This window comes from Medicago truncatula, chromosome 3 (assembly GCF_003473485.1).
Source record: "Medicago truncatula cultivar Jemalong A17 chromosome 3, MtrunA17r5.0-ANR, whole genome shotgun sequence".
NCBI classification, from domain to species: domain Eukaryota; kingdom Viridiplantae; phylum Streptophyta; class Magnoliopsida; order Fabales; family Fabaceae; genus Medicago; species Medicago truncatula.
This window is the reverse complement of record NC_053044.1, coordinates 32,673,071-32,689,182: the sequence shown is the minus strand read 5'-3', so window position 1 is coordinate 32,689,182 and position 16,112 is coordinate 32,673,071. Positions and strand designations below refer to the sequence as shown.

General features: G+C 30.3%; 1 protein-coding gene across 1 annotated transcript; it reads right to left on the bottom strand.

The window, feature by feature from the left end:
* Window positions 1-1,208: 1,208 nt before the first annotated feature.
* Window positions 1,209-6,117, bottom strand: LOC11408278 (glutamate decarboxylase 1). The gene is made up of 7 exons (XM_003600605.4): window positions 5,956-6,117; window positions 5,571-5,775; window positions 3,160-3,360; window positions 2,859-3,073; window positions 2,493-2,746; window positions 2,066-2,118; window positions 1,209-1,939 (listed from the first exon to the last, which is right to left on the bottom strand). Exons 1-7 carry the CDS (start codon window positions 6,039-6,041, stop codon window positions 1,427-1,429), a joined length of 1,527 nt encoding a protein of 508 aa, XP_003600653.2. The 5' UTR covers window positions 6,042-6,117; the 3' UTR covers window positions 1,209-1,426.
* Between the last annotated feature and the right edge of the window lie 9,995 nt (window positions 6,118-16,112).

The following is a 16,112-nucleotide window of genomic DNA, read 5'->3' as shown; positions in this document are numbered from 1 at the left end:
TTGTGCGACGTTGTTTGTTTTTCTTGTTTCTCTCAAGTATTTGATCGGTTCAGATTGTCATCAGCTTTGATCCAGTGCAGATCCAATCAATGGCTTTAGCGTCATCCACGCTGTAGATCTGGAGACATGATTATTTTGGAGATTTAAATATAGTCATATGTGTAGGCATTTGTATTTTGTCATTTTATGCTATTAACATGGATGTTGTGAGCCTGTTCATAGATTCATCATTTTTATTTTTAGCAAATTTGCATTATATCGATGTACTCTATCAATTTGAATGAATTTGTCAAAAAAAATATGCATATAATAATTTTTCATGTAATAATATGATTAGTAAATAGTTCACAAATAATAATTGCCAATCAACATGAAAGTGATTCAGGAATAATAAAAGTTGAACATACAATCTTTATCTTGTCAATTTTATGGACAAGATTGAACGTGAGTATCCAATATTGCCTCCTCCTATATCAACAACGCGTTAGATATATAATAAATCAATATCCACTAACACTAATCTCACATTTAATTAAGCAACCTTTAGATGTTAATAACGATCACGATGCCCTTAATTAACTTGTCACAAAAACCATTGATCAACATATTTATCCACTTAGATTATTTGAAGGTCATGATGTCCTTAATTAAATTTTCATCATGCCCTTCAAATAAACGTTTATATTCATCCCTATATGGACATCATTTCGGTTTAAAGTGTTTATATTCAACAACATTGCCAAACAGTCCACACAACAGACAATATAACATACAAGGTTCAAATAAATAGTTTATCTATTTTTCGTATTTTATCATATCATGTCTTCATATCCTGACTATTAAACAGACCATTAAGACTTAATGGCCGGAAAAAGTTTTGGGTTTTTACACTTTAGCCTGAAGTGTTCGCAGCTTATGATGCACATTTCTATATAAATAATTTAAGGCCCAATGGATGGAAAAAGTTTTGGGTTTTTACAATCTATACCTCAAGTGTTCATAGCTTATGAAGTACATTTAACATTTCTATGTAAATGAAATTGCCTAGATCATGTTGAGGAAAGATGCCGGTATTGAGTGCTACAGATAATCTTGGGAAAGTCATGGAACTAAGCATATATCATTGTTCCAAATCTAATTTATGTGTAGTGACAGTGGTATATGTTGGTTTTGCAAACAAAGAAGATATGAGCATAATTTGAACAAAATGCACAAAAGGATAAATGATTCATTCTTCATAAATAAATTAAGCCATGCTTATAAAGTATAAACATGATTTTGTTTTTCTTGTAACCACTCATCATGAAAATCATAGAAATGACTTGACTCAATAAAAATGTACTTAATTACTTCCTTAACAAGAAAAGAAGCTATAAAAGCATAAATAGAGAGACACGACACACCCTTGTTCCATTCCAAGCTGATTCTAGCAAACACCATTCATCTTATCATTCAGCTTCTTCCTATCCAACACAAACTTCTTCCAAATCGCAGTAATTTCTCTCTGAGTCTCCAAAGCACTCTTTTTAGCAACCACTACTTGACCATTGTCTTTCACAACTTCATGAACTGTAACACTACTAGTGCCACTTAACATCTTTATCTTCGCAGTAAGTGAATCAAGCTCGTGCAACACTTTCTCTATATCAGCTACAAGGCGCTCTGCTAAAGTCCTTGAGAAATCCTCCCTAATGACAACGCGTAAAACGGTTATGTGTTGCGCATCCGGGGGCATGCTGTATGCTGGAACAATCCATCCGAAGCGCCTCAACAAATCGGAGATTTGAAATTCATCAAAGTTTGTGTGGTCCTTCAATGTGAAGGCCACCAAAGGTACACCGTCGTCTTTCGACACTATGTTGAAGCGCCCCATTTTTTCAAGTCCCTCTTTTAGTACTATCATGTTGTCTCTACAATTCTCCATCACATTTTTATACCCCTGCAACAAGTTAATGCAAAGAATTAGTATATTATATAGTTTTGAAGTGTTTTACAAGAAAAATATGAATCTTCAAAAAAGTTATGTTAAGTATGTAAAAGGGGTATGTTTGGTTTGTATTAATACCTCATAACCAAGACGTATTAGTTGGTAGTATTGAGCAATGACTTGGCTAGAACCTGCATTGCATAATTTTGTAAAAGAAATTAGTACATATACAGATATACTCAAGTTATACATGACTCATCTCTAAACTTTTTGTTTAGCTATTGAAACTTAGATATGGATTTGCCACAATCAAGAAATCTAGATCGTATGATCAAAAGATCAAACGGTTCACATTTCAACTTTATATTTTGAATTCAATATAGAAAATCAAATATGAATCGTCTGATCCTGATCTAATAGTTCGGATCACACGGCTATGGCAAATGCTAGATCCTCTTATTATAGGGGATCCAAATCCACAAAAAGTGCAAGTTGTTTGTTGTCAAATTAATTATTAAAAGTATTCCAATTAATTCTAAAACCAAGTGTTCCAATTATGTGTTACCTTTGGAGAAGTTGAGAGTAAAGGTAGGTTGATCAGCTCCTAGATAGTTGATGTGAAAGATGAGTTCTTCAGGCAAATCTTCCTTGCTTCTCCAAATAGCCCAACCAATTCCAGCATAGACAAGACCATATTTGTGACCACTAACATTGATGCTCTTCACCAATGGTAAGCGGAAATCCCACTCAAGTTCTGGATAAATAAATGGAGCAATGAAGCCACCACTAGCTGCATCCACATGAATAGGAGTGTCCCATCTACAAAAAGAATTTTATATATTAGTTCCTCAACTCTAAAATGTAACTTGCTCTAGTGTTTTCTGTTTTCATTTTGATTGATAAAATAACGATAAGACGTTATGAAACATACCCAGTTTCCTTATTCTTTTCAACAAGGAGATCGTTTAAGCGTTTAACATCTTCGAACTCTCCATTTAGTGTGGAACCAAGGATAGCAGCAACACAAATGGTGTTCTCATCTACCAATTCCACAGCTTTTGCAGGGTCCATTACATAGTATCCTTCACTTAGCTTCACCTCTTTCAATTCCACTTCAAAGTACCTTGCAAATTTCTCCCAACAAACCTTCACAAGATGAACTTCTCATAAGGCTTTTCATCTTTCAATTAGTTCGAAAACACAATCATTATACGCATTTTATATATATGTACCTGGACATTGGCTCCAGTGACAATGTTAGGTTTGTCATAAGGCTTTCCCTCTTGTTTTCTTTTGTTCTGCCACTTCCTTTTGAATGCCAATCCAGCTAACATTATAGCCTCTGATGAGCCAACAGTGCCAACACCAACTGCAGCCTCATTCTCTTCAAGTGGTGCATTGAAAAGATGAGCTATCATGTTAACACACCGATTCTGCATATACAAGTCATGTTAAGTGTTAACACACCTAGCATGTCCTCATCCAATCCAATCCAATATAAAGAAAATATAATGAGTCTCGATAGAAATTGGATAAGTAAATAGAAATTTACTTATTTTAAATTTTCGTTTATTTGTTTGATGTAGCTTAATATTCTTTAAAAAAAATTAAACCTTAATATTTTGCGTTACTTTCAAGTCGGTAATAAATACATCAATACTTGATAAAGTTTTTTGTTTATGAAAACTATGACAATCAAGTCCATAGGACGGGTGAAATAGCAAAAAAAAAATGAAAAATCTCTCTAAAATACAATTGTTAGTTTTCCTTAGAGCATCTACAATGGGAGAGTCTTAAATATTTAAGACCTAATTACCTCAAAAAAAAATTAAGACCTGATACCTAATAGGTACCTCCATTGTGGAAAAAATAATTGAGGATTTTAAAAGATACAAGGTCTAAATTAAGATATCATTCTTAAATGGATCCACATCACCTTTTTATTAAAATAATAATTAAAAAGTGTATTAAAATAGATAGTGTGTTAAATAAATAATATTGGTGGAATCCAATTAAACTTTTTGCTAGAGGGTCTCCATTGGAGTGTTTGAATACCTATTAAGTATTATTATTAAAAAAATTATTAAAAAATGATGTGTCGATGTGGGACCTATTTAAAACCTCAAAGATAAGAGTCTCCATTGCAGATGCTCTTGGATCATTTGGTTCCATGATGCTCTCCTCAACTATGTAGTTTTTGGTTTGAGACATAACGTCTTAAAAAACCAAATATAGTAAAGCGGAAAATAAATACGAAGATTAATTAGTATAAGCAATAAATGCAAAAGCAAACTATTTTTGACCGGACTAAATGGGACAATAACTTATTGGTTGGCTGTCAACATTTGTGTTGAATCGAAAATTTGAAAAGAAGACAGTGTAAACAATAATGTAGGATGGAGCAGGAGGATATATTGGTGTTTATTGTATTTTCATTTTGTTCTTGATTTTTCTTTTTGAAAAATAAATTCATAAAAAAATCAAGATAAAAAAATAAGAATAATACTAATACTTTTGAAATTATTCATCGTAGTAATATAATAAGATGACATACGTGAGGAATATTCGAAATGAAAAGAAGAAGAAATTAGTCAACTACACTAAACCAATGATACCTCTGAAAATGTATTTTTAATTAAATTATACACTAAAATAAAAAATAGATTATATATGACACTTATAAATAAAAATAGATTATATATGACACTTTTTTTCATTCTTATAATGGGATAGAGAGAAAATATCTCCACTTATAAAACAAAGTAAATGAACTTTCAAAACATCCTAGTTTTTTATCTTTGTTTGCCAAATTTTATTTAATAAGTAATTAGAAAATGAAATAATGGGTAAAATATAGTAATAATTTATAATCTTTTTTTGAAGGAAGTAATAATTTATAATCTATAATACTACCATTCTTAAAGTGATTCATTAAATACGCATATCTACTACTCCATCCATTCATTTTGGTTGTCATTTAAGGTATTTTTCACATATCAAATCAAACAATTAATTTTGGTAAAGCTATTTATCTTTTTTCCTTCTATAATATTCTTAATTTTTTCCTCGCTTCGTCAAAAATTATAAACCGTGTTGTCAATTCACACACACTAAACTCAAATTATAAGTTGCTTGGATCATTTTACACATGTTAAAAAATGTACTTAATTTTATTTTAAAAATGATATTATGGGTTGTTTCATTGATGTTGTAACACGGTTTATAATTTAGGATAAAAAAAAATTCTAGCTTGCGATAAATATGGACAATATTGAAACACACTAACTAATTTTTTATTTTTTTTGAAGGATAACACACTAACTAATTTTTGTATTGAACTTTAAAGACAATAAGTATATATAAAATAAAGACAGGTATATATAGAAACAATGTTTTAAAAAAGGAATGGAGCAATAATGCATTTAATATAGGTTCAATTAAGGGAATGTCAAAAAAGGCAATTAGATTCACACCATAACGACAAAGAATTAATTAATTAATCAACCACTTTCAAACGTAACCACTCAACTTGTGAATATTTTTTTAAAAATATAATGATATTTTATATGCCATGATCTGTTTCTGAATATTTTATCATAACAAATCAAATAAGGATCAAAAGCAAAAAGTAAGGAGGGTATACCTGTAGCTCAGTGGTGACTGGGTATTCATCCATGTCAACGTAGTTCTTGTTAATGGAAGCCATGATGAGTTTATCACACTCAGGCTCCATCCATGTTGTCACAAAGGATGCCAAATTCAATCTAGGGTTTCCATCAAGCATCAATTCATCGTTTATTATTTGGTATGCTGCATCCTTTGGTATAGACTCCTCTGGCATCTTGAATCTATAAATTAGATGTATACGTAAAAGAATTATAGAAATAATACATGATGAATGAGTTAACGATCGCATGAAGTGAGATCAATAGTTTGATCTCACTCACTTCATAATACAAACAAATTAACGATTAACGATAATAACATTGACCGTGTTAAAAATAAAATGATCAACAAAAGGTTGTTACCTAGGAAGTGAAGTTCTGACATAGCGAGAAGCAAAGGTTGAGTGGACAGAGACATCAGACTCGGAGGCTGTCTTTGAGAGAACCATGGTGGTGAGAATAAAAGAAAGTATATTTGTGTTTGGGTGTGGAATAATAATGTAAATGGAACAGATGAGCTATGCAATTATAAATACTGAGATCAGTGCACTACAGGTTTAATTTAATTAATTTTATTAATTAATTATATGATGTTAAAGGACCAATCAAAACATTTTTCAAAAAAATAATGTAAAGTCAAAGACTCGTTCTACCACTACAAAAAAAAAAAAAAAAAAAAGACTCATTCTACCGCGTGTTGCTTTATTAAAATGGTTACACTGATCTTTCACAATCACATGTGAACGTGATGTGATTATAATAGAAAAAAAATAGGTTTTTTTTTTTAATTAATTGGGGTCTTATTTTAAAGGTAATTATGGATCTTTGTTTTTTACTAAGGCAATTATGGATCTATTTCTAACTAAAGAAATTATGGGGTCTTATATAAATAACTTCTCGTGGAAGAGTAGTGATTTTTTTAACAAATATAAAACCATTTACACGCTGTTTTGACGAAGAAGTTTCGTTGCAAACGAAAAGTTCCACATATGGGAGCCAACAGAAATTGTGTACCAAACATTGGCAAAAACCACAAGAGAAATATATTTCTAGAACCATTTTTAACAATTTTTAACATACCTTTCTCACATGTTCACGTTACATCTTTTCTTTTTTGCTCTAGCATTTTAGTTTTCGTGTTAATATGATTTTTTTTTCTTTATAAATATATTATCATACCATAAATAAATTATCATAGGAACGAATGTTCAAATAACATAATCACACCACAACACAATCAATGATGACTAGTAAAAAATCACACCATATTAAAACTTGAAAAAATCTCAAAGCCGAAAATTTCGGGCATCAATCAATCAACATGATTCACATTGGGGACTCAGCTGCCAGACAGAAACTAGTAAAAAAATGGTCAAAGCAAAATGTTTCAGGCATCCATTGCAATAATCGTGGCAAGTGTGAATAGAGAAAAAAATCGTCCAAATATCTTACCTTCTATTTTTTTACATTACACACCTCTAACTACCCTCTTCCTACCACAAAAAAAAAAAAAAAAAAAAAATAGAATAGCCAGGAAACAAAAACAAAAAACTACTCCCTTCCTCTCTTTTTTCCCTTACCACTTCTCCCCTCAATTTCAGCGACCCACCCCTCTTTTCTTTTCTTCTTTGTTTAAATTTTCATTTGAAAAATTAATAATAATTTTAAGTTTTTGATTATTAATTTTTCAAATGAAAATTTAAACAAAGAGAGGAAGGGAAATATATCTATTTTATTAATTTATAAAATAGATTAATAAATTTGTCTATTTTATAACTTGAAAAGAAATATATATTATTTTATTCATCAATATTACTATTTTGCACATTTTTATTATTTAATTAACATTTTTTTGACAAAAATTATTTAATTAACATTATAACCAGCTTAATTGATAATCAAATTAAATTAAATAAAAAAGAGAAACGAAATGGGGTGGGGTGCTAAAATTAGGCGGAAAGGTGGTAAGAAAAACAATAAAATATAGTGAAGGGGCAGTTGTGTATATAATTGGAGATGGGTAAAGTTGAATACAATCAAAAGAAAAAGTGAAGATCTTTTCCAAAAACTTCCTAAAATGGCATCTGTAAAGAAAAATAAAATAAAAACCAAAGGTACTAGTAATGACGAACAGGAAATGCGCCACTCACAAGGTCACTTAGAATCTCAATCATCATTCGTTATGTTACTAACTTATTAACTTCTTTAATTTTTAACTTCAATATCCAAATAGAAACACAGAATCCATATCCAAATGATATAATTGATAAATTGTACCTTTAAACTGTCACTTGGAGTATTATACATTTGGAAAATTTAAGTTTTTTTTTAAAACAAAGTTTGTTTTTTGATTTTCATGGAACAAATTTTTGTTACATATAATAATGGTTTCATGAAGAGTTGAAATATTATAAATAAAATCATGAACATTGTTAAAAAATTCAAGTGCAAAATAGAAGAAAAACTCTTATGGACAAAAAAAAAAAAGATTTCATGAATATTCAAAACGAAAAAAAGAGTAGAGAACACATTGAAACAAAACAAAGGATAAGATTGAATAAATTTTATTTTTCTTTACAATTTAGACTATTGACAATTGTTTCTTATGACTTATGAGAGAGATAAGGTGTGTGAAAAAAAAAAAAAATTGGAGAAATAAAGAGTAACTAACAATTGTTTGTTATTCCTTACAAAAAAACAATTGTTTGTTATGAAAAAAAAATAATACATTAAATTTATTGGAAAGAGAAATTGTATAAAAAAAATAGGAATTCATTGGTAGATTAAAACAAAGATATAATAGAATAAACTCCAAAAATCCATTTATGTCAAAAAAAAAAAATTGTTGATAAATTTATGTAATGTAACTTGATGTTACTTTTTTTTTGGGGTGGAAAAAGAGAGCTATAAGCTCCAAGCGGGAAAAAACTACATAGTTATATGAATATTTCTAGGCATACAAGCCCCATAATTATCATAAAAAATGAGACTTGAAACCTCAATAAGAGGAGTCTCCATGACATTAATGTCAAAAGAATAAAAGAATTTAAAGAGAAATTAAAATTAGCAAGCTAATCAATACTTCTATTTCTCTCCGGGCAAATATGGTTGAACTGCACCTTCAAATCAAATCACTAATTTTTTTCTTTTAATTGCAGGCACTGAATCTTCAAGAATATTAATCATAAATTGTTTGGCTATCAAAGTAAGGAGTGAACATCAATTTATATGGCCGTCTGCTTGTACATGTGGATGTGGAGGAACAAAACTATTTTTGAAGATGATTTTCAGCGTCCGATAAATCCTACCTTCAATATTCTCAAGATGGTAGAAGATATAAACTGTAACACCCCGTTTTCCCAACATAAAAATTTCATTTAATTAATCAGAGTATTCACATAAACGGAATGTCACATTCTTTTCTTAAAATCATAAACTGAATAAATAATTATTTATCCTTTAAAATTCAATAACAAAATCTTTAATACTTCGCAGCGGAATTTATTCAATAACTAAAACAGTCTTTGACACGAAGGTCTCTTCATAAATGTCTCATAAAAATCCAATCTAAAAACATAGTCATAAATCTTCAAAAACAATACGTAAGGAATAGCAAAGCAATAACAAAGTTCTCATCCCGTTACGTATCAGAGCACCTAAGACACACGAGAGAGAAAGCGCACACGACATCAACTATTCTTGGTTACCTGCAAGTTAATCATACGAAGAGCAACATTTTCAAGCAGAAGGGGTGAGATTTCACAAAACAATAATATTAAGCATATAATCAACAATTATATTTAACAACCTAAAATCATCATAATATTCATCATAGATAATAATATATCATATATCACATCTTTAATAGTTCATATAAGGAATCACAGCTTTAAACAATTTCATAATTTAACAACATTAACAACTCGACAACTTGACAACTTGATAACTTGACAACTCGACAACTTAACCTCTTGACTATGCAACTTAATCTTCTAATCATGCATGTGGTACCAATCTAGGGCATCAAGCCCCCAACGTGTTTGAACGTAAATAGGCTCCCAGGGCATCAAGCCCTCAACTTATTTGAGTGTAAATAGGCTCCCAGGGCATCAAGCCCTCAACTTAATTGAGCAAAGGCTCCAGGGCATCAAGCCCCCAACAATGAAATGCTAATGCATGGACTCGACCTCTTAAACATCTTAAATCGACAACCTCTTATATAATCCAATAATTTGAAACTTCATCATCTTAATCAACTTAGACCGACTCATGCAGCTTAGTTAAATAACAACAGCAACACAGCAGTATACAAAAACAGCATGACATAATAATATCAAATGCAAGTCAACAACGTCTCAATTATTCACATATAATTCAAGTAATGCATATACAATTATATCACAATACTATCAACATCAAATTATATTATATCAGACTCACTGAACATCAACAATACTATAACCGACCTCCATTCCTACCCCAAGGATCAACTCATGAACTCATTAGACCCTTTAAACAAAGTTATTTCTTTCATAAAAACATCTCTAGATGGTTAGGATAAAGTCCCTACACTTAGGAAGAAGTTTGGAAGCAATTGGAGTGAATAAAATTGCATTTTTAAGGTTTTTTGGATGACAGAATCGTGGCACGTTGGTCTCCCATCGTGGCACGATTTTTCCAGATTCGACAGACGACTTCAGATTTTCAACCTTCACGTTTTCGCACATAAAAATCAAACCGTTAACCCGTTTTCGATGCCGTTTTCGCCTAAACGCTCCTGACACTTAGCTCTATCATAATCTACAGAAAAATTCAAGTTTCAACCACCCAAAAATCGATTTCCAAAACCTCACATAATCGCTTATTTGCAAAACGTTTAGACACCGACTTTCAAGGGAAAATCCCAATTTTCATTAACCCAACCCCAAAATTGATTGGAACATGAGACTATGAATAATCTATAATCGAAACACCATCCGTACACAAATTCGATGGATTTTCTATTCAGTTAACAACTAATTGCAATTCTCAAAACCTAATCCCAATTATCCAACCTAGAAACAACAACATGTTAAATCACAAATTCAGAATTATACACTATGATTACTGAGTGTTAGTCTCACCCTTACCTTAACAATGAAAATCGCAGCTTTCTAGGTTGTTCTCCCTTCTCTTGGCGTTTTCTCTCTTTTCTCCAAAATTGATCGTACGTTCTCTTTTTCTAAACTAGGTCTCTCCTGTTTATAATCTTTTTTCTATTTTATCTTATTTCTCTTTCTCCCCCAAAACTCTCTAAAATCTCATAACAACCCCTAAACTCAATATTATTTTATTTTCAAATCTATTCTATTAAATAATATAATAAGCCACTTAATGAATCACATAATCATATAAATATATTCTAAACTTATTAAAACAATCAAATAAATCAAATAATTCAAAGAGGGCGTTACATAAACAACTACACCAGCCATCCTTTGAACCTTTGCAAATGTGACGGATCCTACAAAGATACTTTGGGTCTAGCCAATTGTGGTGGTCTCTTAAAAAATTCAGATGGTAGATGGCTTAAAAGGTACTGTCGCAAAATAGGCATTTGTGATGCTCTCACCACTGAAATATGGGGAATGTTCTTGGGAATGTAGTTTGCTTGGAGATAATGATTTCATCACCTTCAAATGAAAAGTGACTCAAAAACTTTGGTTGAAATGATCAAAGAGAACGTCAAAACTAATGATGTTATTATTATAAAACAACATTTAAAAATAAACTGATGAAGTATTTGTACTGAAATTATTCATCACAAGTGGTAATAATCTTCATTAAAATAAGGTTTAATAGTACTTTTCACCCATGTAATATAGATCATTTTCGGTTTTCGCCCCTGTAAAATTTTCGGTTTGATTTGCATCTTTGTCAAACTTTTTTTTCCAGAAAACACCCCTCCCCCATCCAACTCAGCAAATCTGAATTTTTTCTATATTTGTATACAGATTTTTAAAAAAATTTCAGGTTTTTTTTAAAAAAAAATCTGACCTCTTTTGTAATTTTGAAAATTAAATTCCAGAATTTTTTAAAATATTTTTAATTATAAAAAATATCTGATTATATTTTCTGATTTTTTCTAGTTTTTAAAATTTTTGAAAAAGAAATCTATTTTTTTTTTTCGATTTTTAAATTTTTTGGAAACAAATATGACTATTTTTTTGTTTTTTTATATTTCGGAAAAAAATCTTAATATTTTGTATTTTCTAAATTTTTGGGAAAAAAAAAACTGAATATTTTTTTGATTTTATGTTTTTTTTTATTTTTTAAAAATTTATTTCAAATATTTTAAAAATAAAATCTGATGTGGATAGAGCTGTTAAAAATGGGCCGGCCCATTGGCCCATATTTTTGGGCCGGGCCGGGCCTAAAAAACTAACCAAAAAATGCACTCGGGCTTTTTTGGCACAAGCCCATTTGGGCCATACAAAAGTTGGGCCGGGCTGCCCCACCGGGCTTTGGGCCGGCCTATTAGCCCATATTTCATTTTATTTTTGTTAAAAAATTATCAACTAATTTAAAATTTATTAACAAAAAATATTTAAATAAATAAACTTAATAAATATGAATGAATTTAGCTTACAGTTTTAAATTTTTTTTTGAACAGGTACAGTTTTAAAATTTTAAAGTTTATAAATTATTAATTTGATTTAATTGAAAGAATAATCTAGAGTTTAATTATTATTCAATGTTAATGTAAAAATTATTTATATTTTTATGTCCATCCATTCATATTTTAGCAAAAAATTAATGGTGAGTAACTAATACATAAAAAAAGTGAATAAATTTTAAAAATAAAACATAAACGGGCCAGGTCGGGCTGGCCCATGACCCACCCGGGCCGGGCCCTAGAATTCACGGCCCAATCATAAACGGGCTGGGCGGGCCCATTTCTATAGTCGGGCCTCTCGGGCTCGAGCCGGGCCGGCTCATTTAACACCTCTAGATGTGGATATATTTTTTACACGTGGCCAATTAAAAAAAAATGTCAAATCAGCGCCACGTAAGCGAATTTGCTGAGTTGGATGGGGGAGGGGTGTTTTCTGGAGAAAAAAAAAGTTTTACAATGATGCAATTCAAACCGAAAATTTTATAGGGACGAAAATAAAAAATGACTTATATTACAGAGGTGAAAAGCATTATTAATCCTTAAAATAATTACTCAGCTGTTTTGATTCCCAAAAAAATTTAGAAAAGAAAATAGACATTTGTGGGGACATCTTTTTGACCATCTTCAGATAGAGATACATCAAACTTTTCTGCTTGCAATACCAGACGGAAAAACTTCGATATCAAACGAGAAACCTAAGAAATACTGAAATAAAATGAGGAAAAAATTGCTTGCAAAAAGTCTAATAATGGATGTCACACTCACATCTGTTAATTAATTGTTATCTTTTGACTCTGTCCTCAAATGTTAGTTTCAACTTCAAAAGGTAGAATTTTGTTGGTCATTGATTGGGGACTTTTCAATTTTGAATTCTTAGGAGTTAGAAGGATACATTTTATACCTTTTGAAGCAATATAATTTCCTATGATTTATGAGCAAAGAATCTTCAATTCACGTACTCGAAATCAAGTTCGTTGCGGTTAGCTAGATGATTTTGGATTGAGTATTTTTTCTTTAAAAAAAAAGTTGATTTGTCTTGGGTCTCCAGATTCCAGAATCTATTATATTTTTCATAAACAATTATGTTGTTTTAAATGAAAGAGGGAAAAAAAACGCATTAGATTTCGTTTAAGTTTTCAAAATTCTCCATTGAATTGAATGTTAAACTATTTAAACAATTGGTATACTCAAATTGTTAACGAGTTTCGGTTCAAGTCGATTTGGTGGAGAGTACTAAAGGTCAAATTCTTACAAAAATAATATTTAGTTAAACTTCACTTTTATTTTAGGCTTAATTGCACTTTTAGACATCTATCTTTTCAAAAGTTGCGGTTATGGACCCCTAACTAATTTAAATACAAAACAGCCCCCTGTGTTTTGATTCTTTGGCAGTTTTGAACCCTCAAGGCAAAAAAAAAATAAAAAATTGACATGTGGCACCTCACTTAGAGTGCCACGTCAGCGTTGACCGAGTCAACAATGGATTGGGGGTCCAAAACTGCCAAAGAATCAAAACATAGGGGCTGTTTTGTATTTAAATTAGTTAGGGGTCCATAACCGCAACTTTTGAAAAGATAGGGGTCCAAAAGTGCAATTAAATCTTTATTTTAATGAAGTTTTATTTTCTTTTCGATCAAACTCCGCATTACTGTGATAATCTTTTTCTAAGAACTAAAGAGTTAAAAAAAAACTTTAAAATTATAATTTAGAGTTTTTATCACTACAATTGATTTTTATCACAAATTTATTATTTACCAACTCTCACATGAATTCATTCAAAAAAACAAAACAAAAAAATCTCATGAATGCTCACTCGTTTTAGATTCAACTTAAATTTTTCAATTCTGCAAAGTACATACACTATTTTCATTAAAATCAATCGGCAAAACCGCAATAAAATTAAATAAAAATAAAATACTAATATGTAAGGTAAAGTTGTGAGACCTACTTTAACTTCTTTTAGAATTGCACCAATTGAAGCAAGTCCGAAACCCCTGACCTCTCAATGGTGGCAAGCCCCTCCTGGTTTTCTTTCACCTCTTTTGTATAGGGATGGTTAGGGGCTCCCATTTTGTAGAGACATTTCGATGTAATCTGGTTCAGGCTTCTCCTGCTTTAGTTTTTTCTTGTCTTGGTAAAAAAAAAAAAAAAAATTTAATGAGTTACTTTAAAATAGGGATGGTAAAATGGGTTGGATCATTTAACCCGTTTTTTTAATAGGGTGGGTTAAGATTTTAAACCTACCACTAGTAGAGTTCCTTCTCCGCCTAGCCCGCTAAAAACCAGGGCGCTGGTGGGGTGGGCTGGTATGTGGGGTTGATATTTTAAAAACAAACTCTTTTTCACTTCTTTTTTTTTATAAGTCACAATCATTTTTCAATTTTTCTCCACCTATAATGGGGAAAAAGTCAATTAATTTTATTACTTTTGCTTCATGATTTTAGCCTCATATTTCTAACAGTTGATCAATTCATAACTCATGAAGTTTTATCTTGATTGTCCTATTGATTTATTATAGATTTTTAGATGATGTAATTTATATGTTTGAATAATTATTTTCATATTTTTAGTGGAGTCATTAATTATATATTTAGATTTTCTTAAATTAGCTTTAAATTTATTATTTTTACATTGGTTATGTGAAGTTTTTAATTGAGAATTTCTTTAAAAAATATTGACAGGTCAACCCATCGGTCCACCATAAAATAAGGATTGTGAAATTTTCAGCCATACATCTTTAGTTGGACCATCCCTTTTTATACAGATTATTGACGGAACATAGCGGGTTGACACTTTTTGCCATCTTACTTCAAGATAATGTGGTTCAATTGCAACCATAAAATATATTTTGATAGAGTTGCCATTGAAGTTGCTCTTGCATAGTTAGATTGTTTGATCCAGTTTGCACGAGGGTCTCAGTGTTGGAGGTTACAACCACCGCAACATTTTGTATTGTACAGCATTGCTGCATTGGCTTTGCTTCGCTATTTTCAATCTTTTACAACGATGGAAATATTTCCAACCACCAGATATTCTTTTGAAATTTTGCGGTGTACTATTTTATTTAGTTGTGCCAATGTGCTGCACTTATACTAATATCCTTTGCAAATAAATATTATACACCATTTTCTTTTGGGTTAATTAAGTTTTTGGTCCCTATAATTATCTGCAGTTTTGTTTTTAGTCCCTATAAAAATAAATCATACTTTTTAGTCCCTACAAAATTTTCCGTTAGTGTTTTTAGTCCCTATTAAATTAAAATTTGTTTAATTATGCTTAAAATTTTAAATTTTTTAATGATTTTTTACATACTTGTTTAAAACATTATAAAAGGTTCCGCCACAATAAATTAGCTCAAAATTTTATTTTTAAGTCCAAATTTTCTTTAGTTTTATCTTGAATTTCTTTTAGTCCTTGTAAAATTAAAATTTGCTTAATTGTGCTTAAACTTTTAAATTTGTAACATATTTTTCACATACTTACTTAGAATATTATACAAAGTTCCTCCGCAAAAAAGTAACTTAAAATTTTATCATTAGGTCCAAATTTTCATTAATATAATCTTAAAAATTTGGCTTTTAGAAAAATTTATATTTAATTCATTACATGTTAAAAAACTAAATTTTTTTTATAAAAGAGTGTCTTACGATGTTATGAACATGTATGTAAAAAATCTTTCAAAAATTTAGAAGTTTAAGCATAATTAAACAAATTTTAATTTAACAGGGACTAAAAACACTAACAGAAAATTTTGTAGGGACTAAAAAGTGTGATTTATTTTTAAAGGGACTAAAAACAAAACTACAATATTTATAGGGACCAAAAACTTAATTAACCCTTTTCTTTTTAACCATCGTTGAAAATT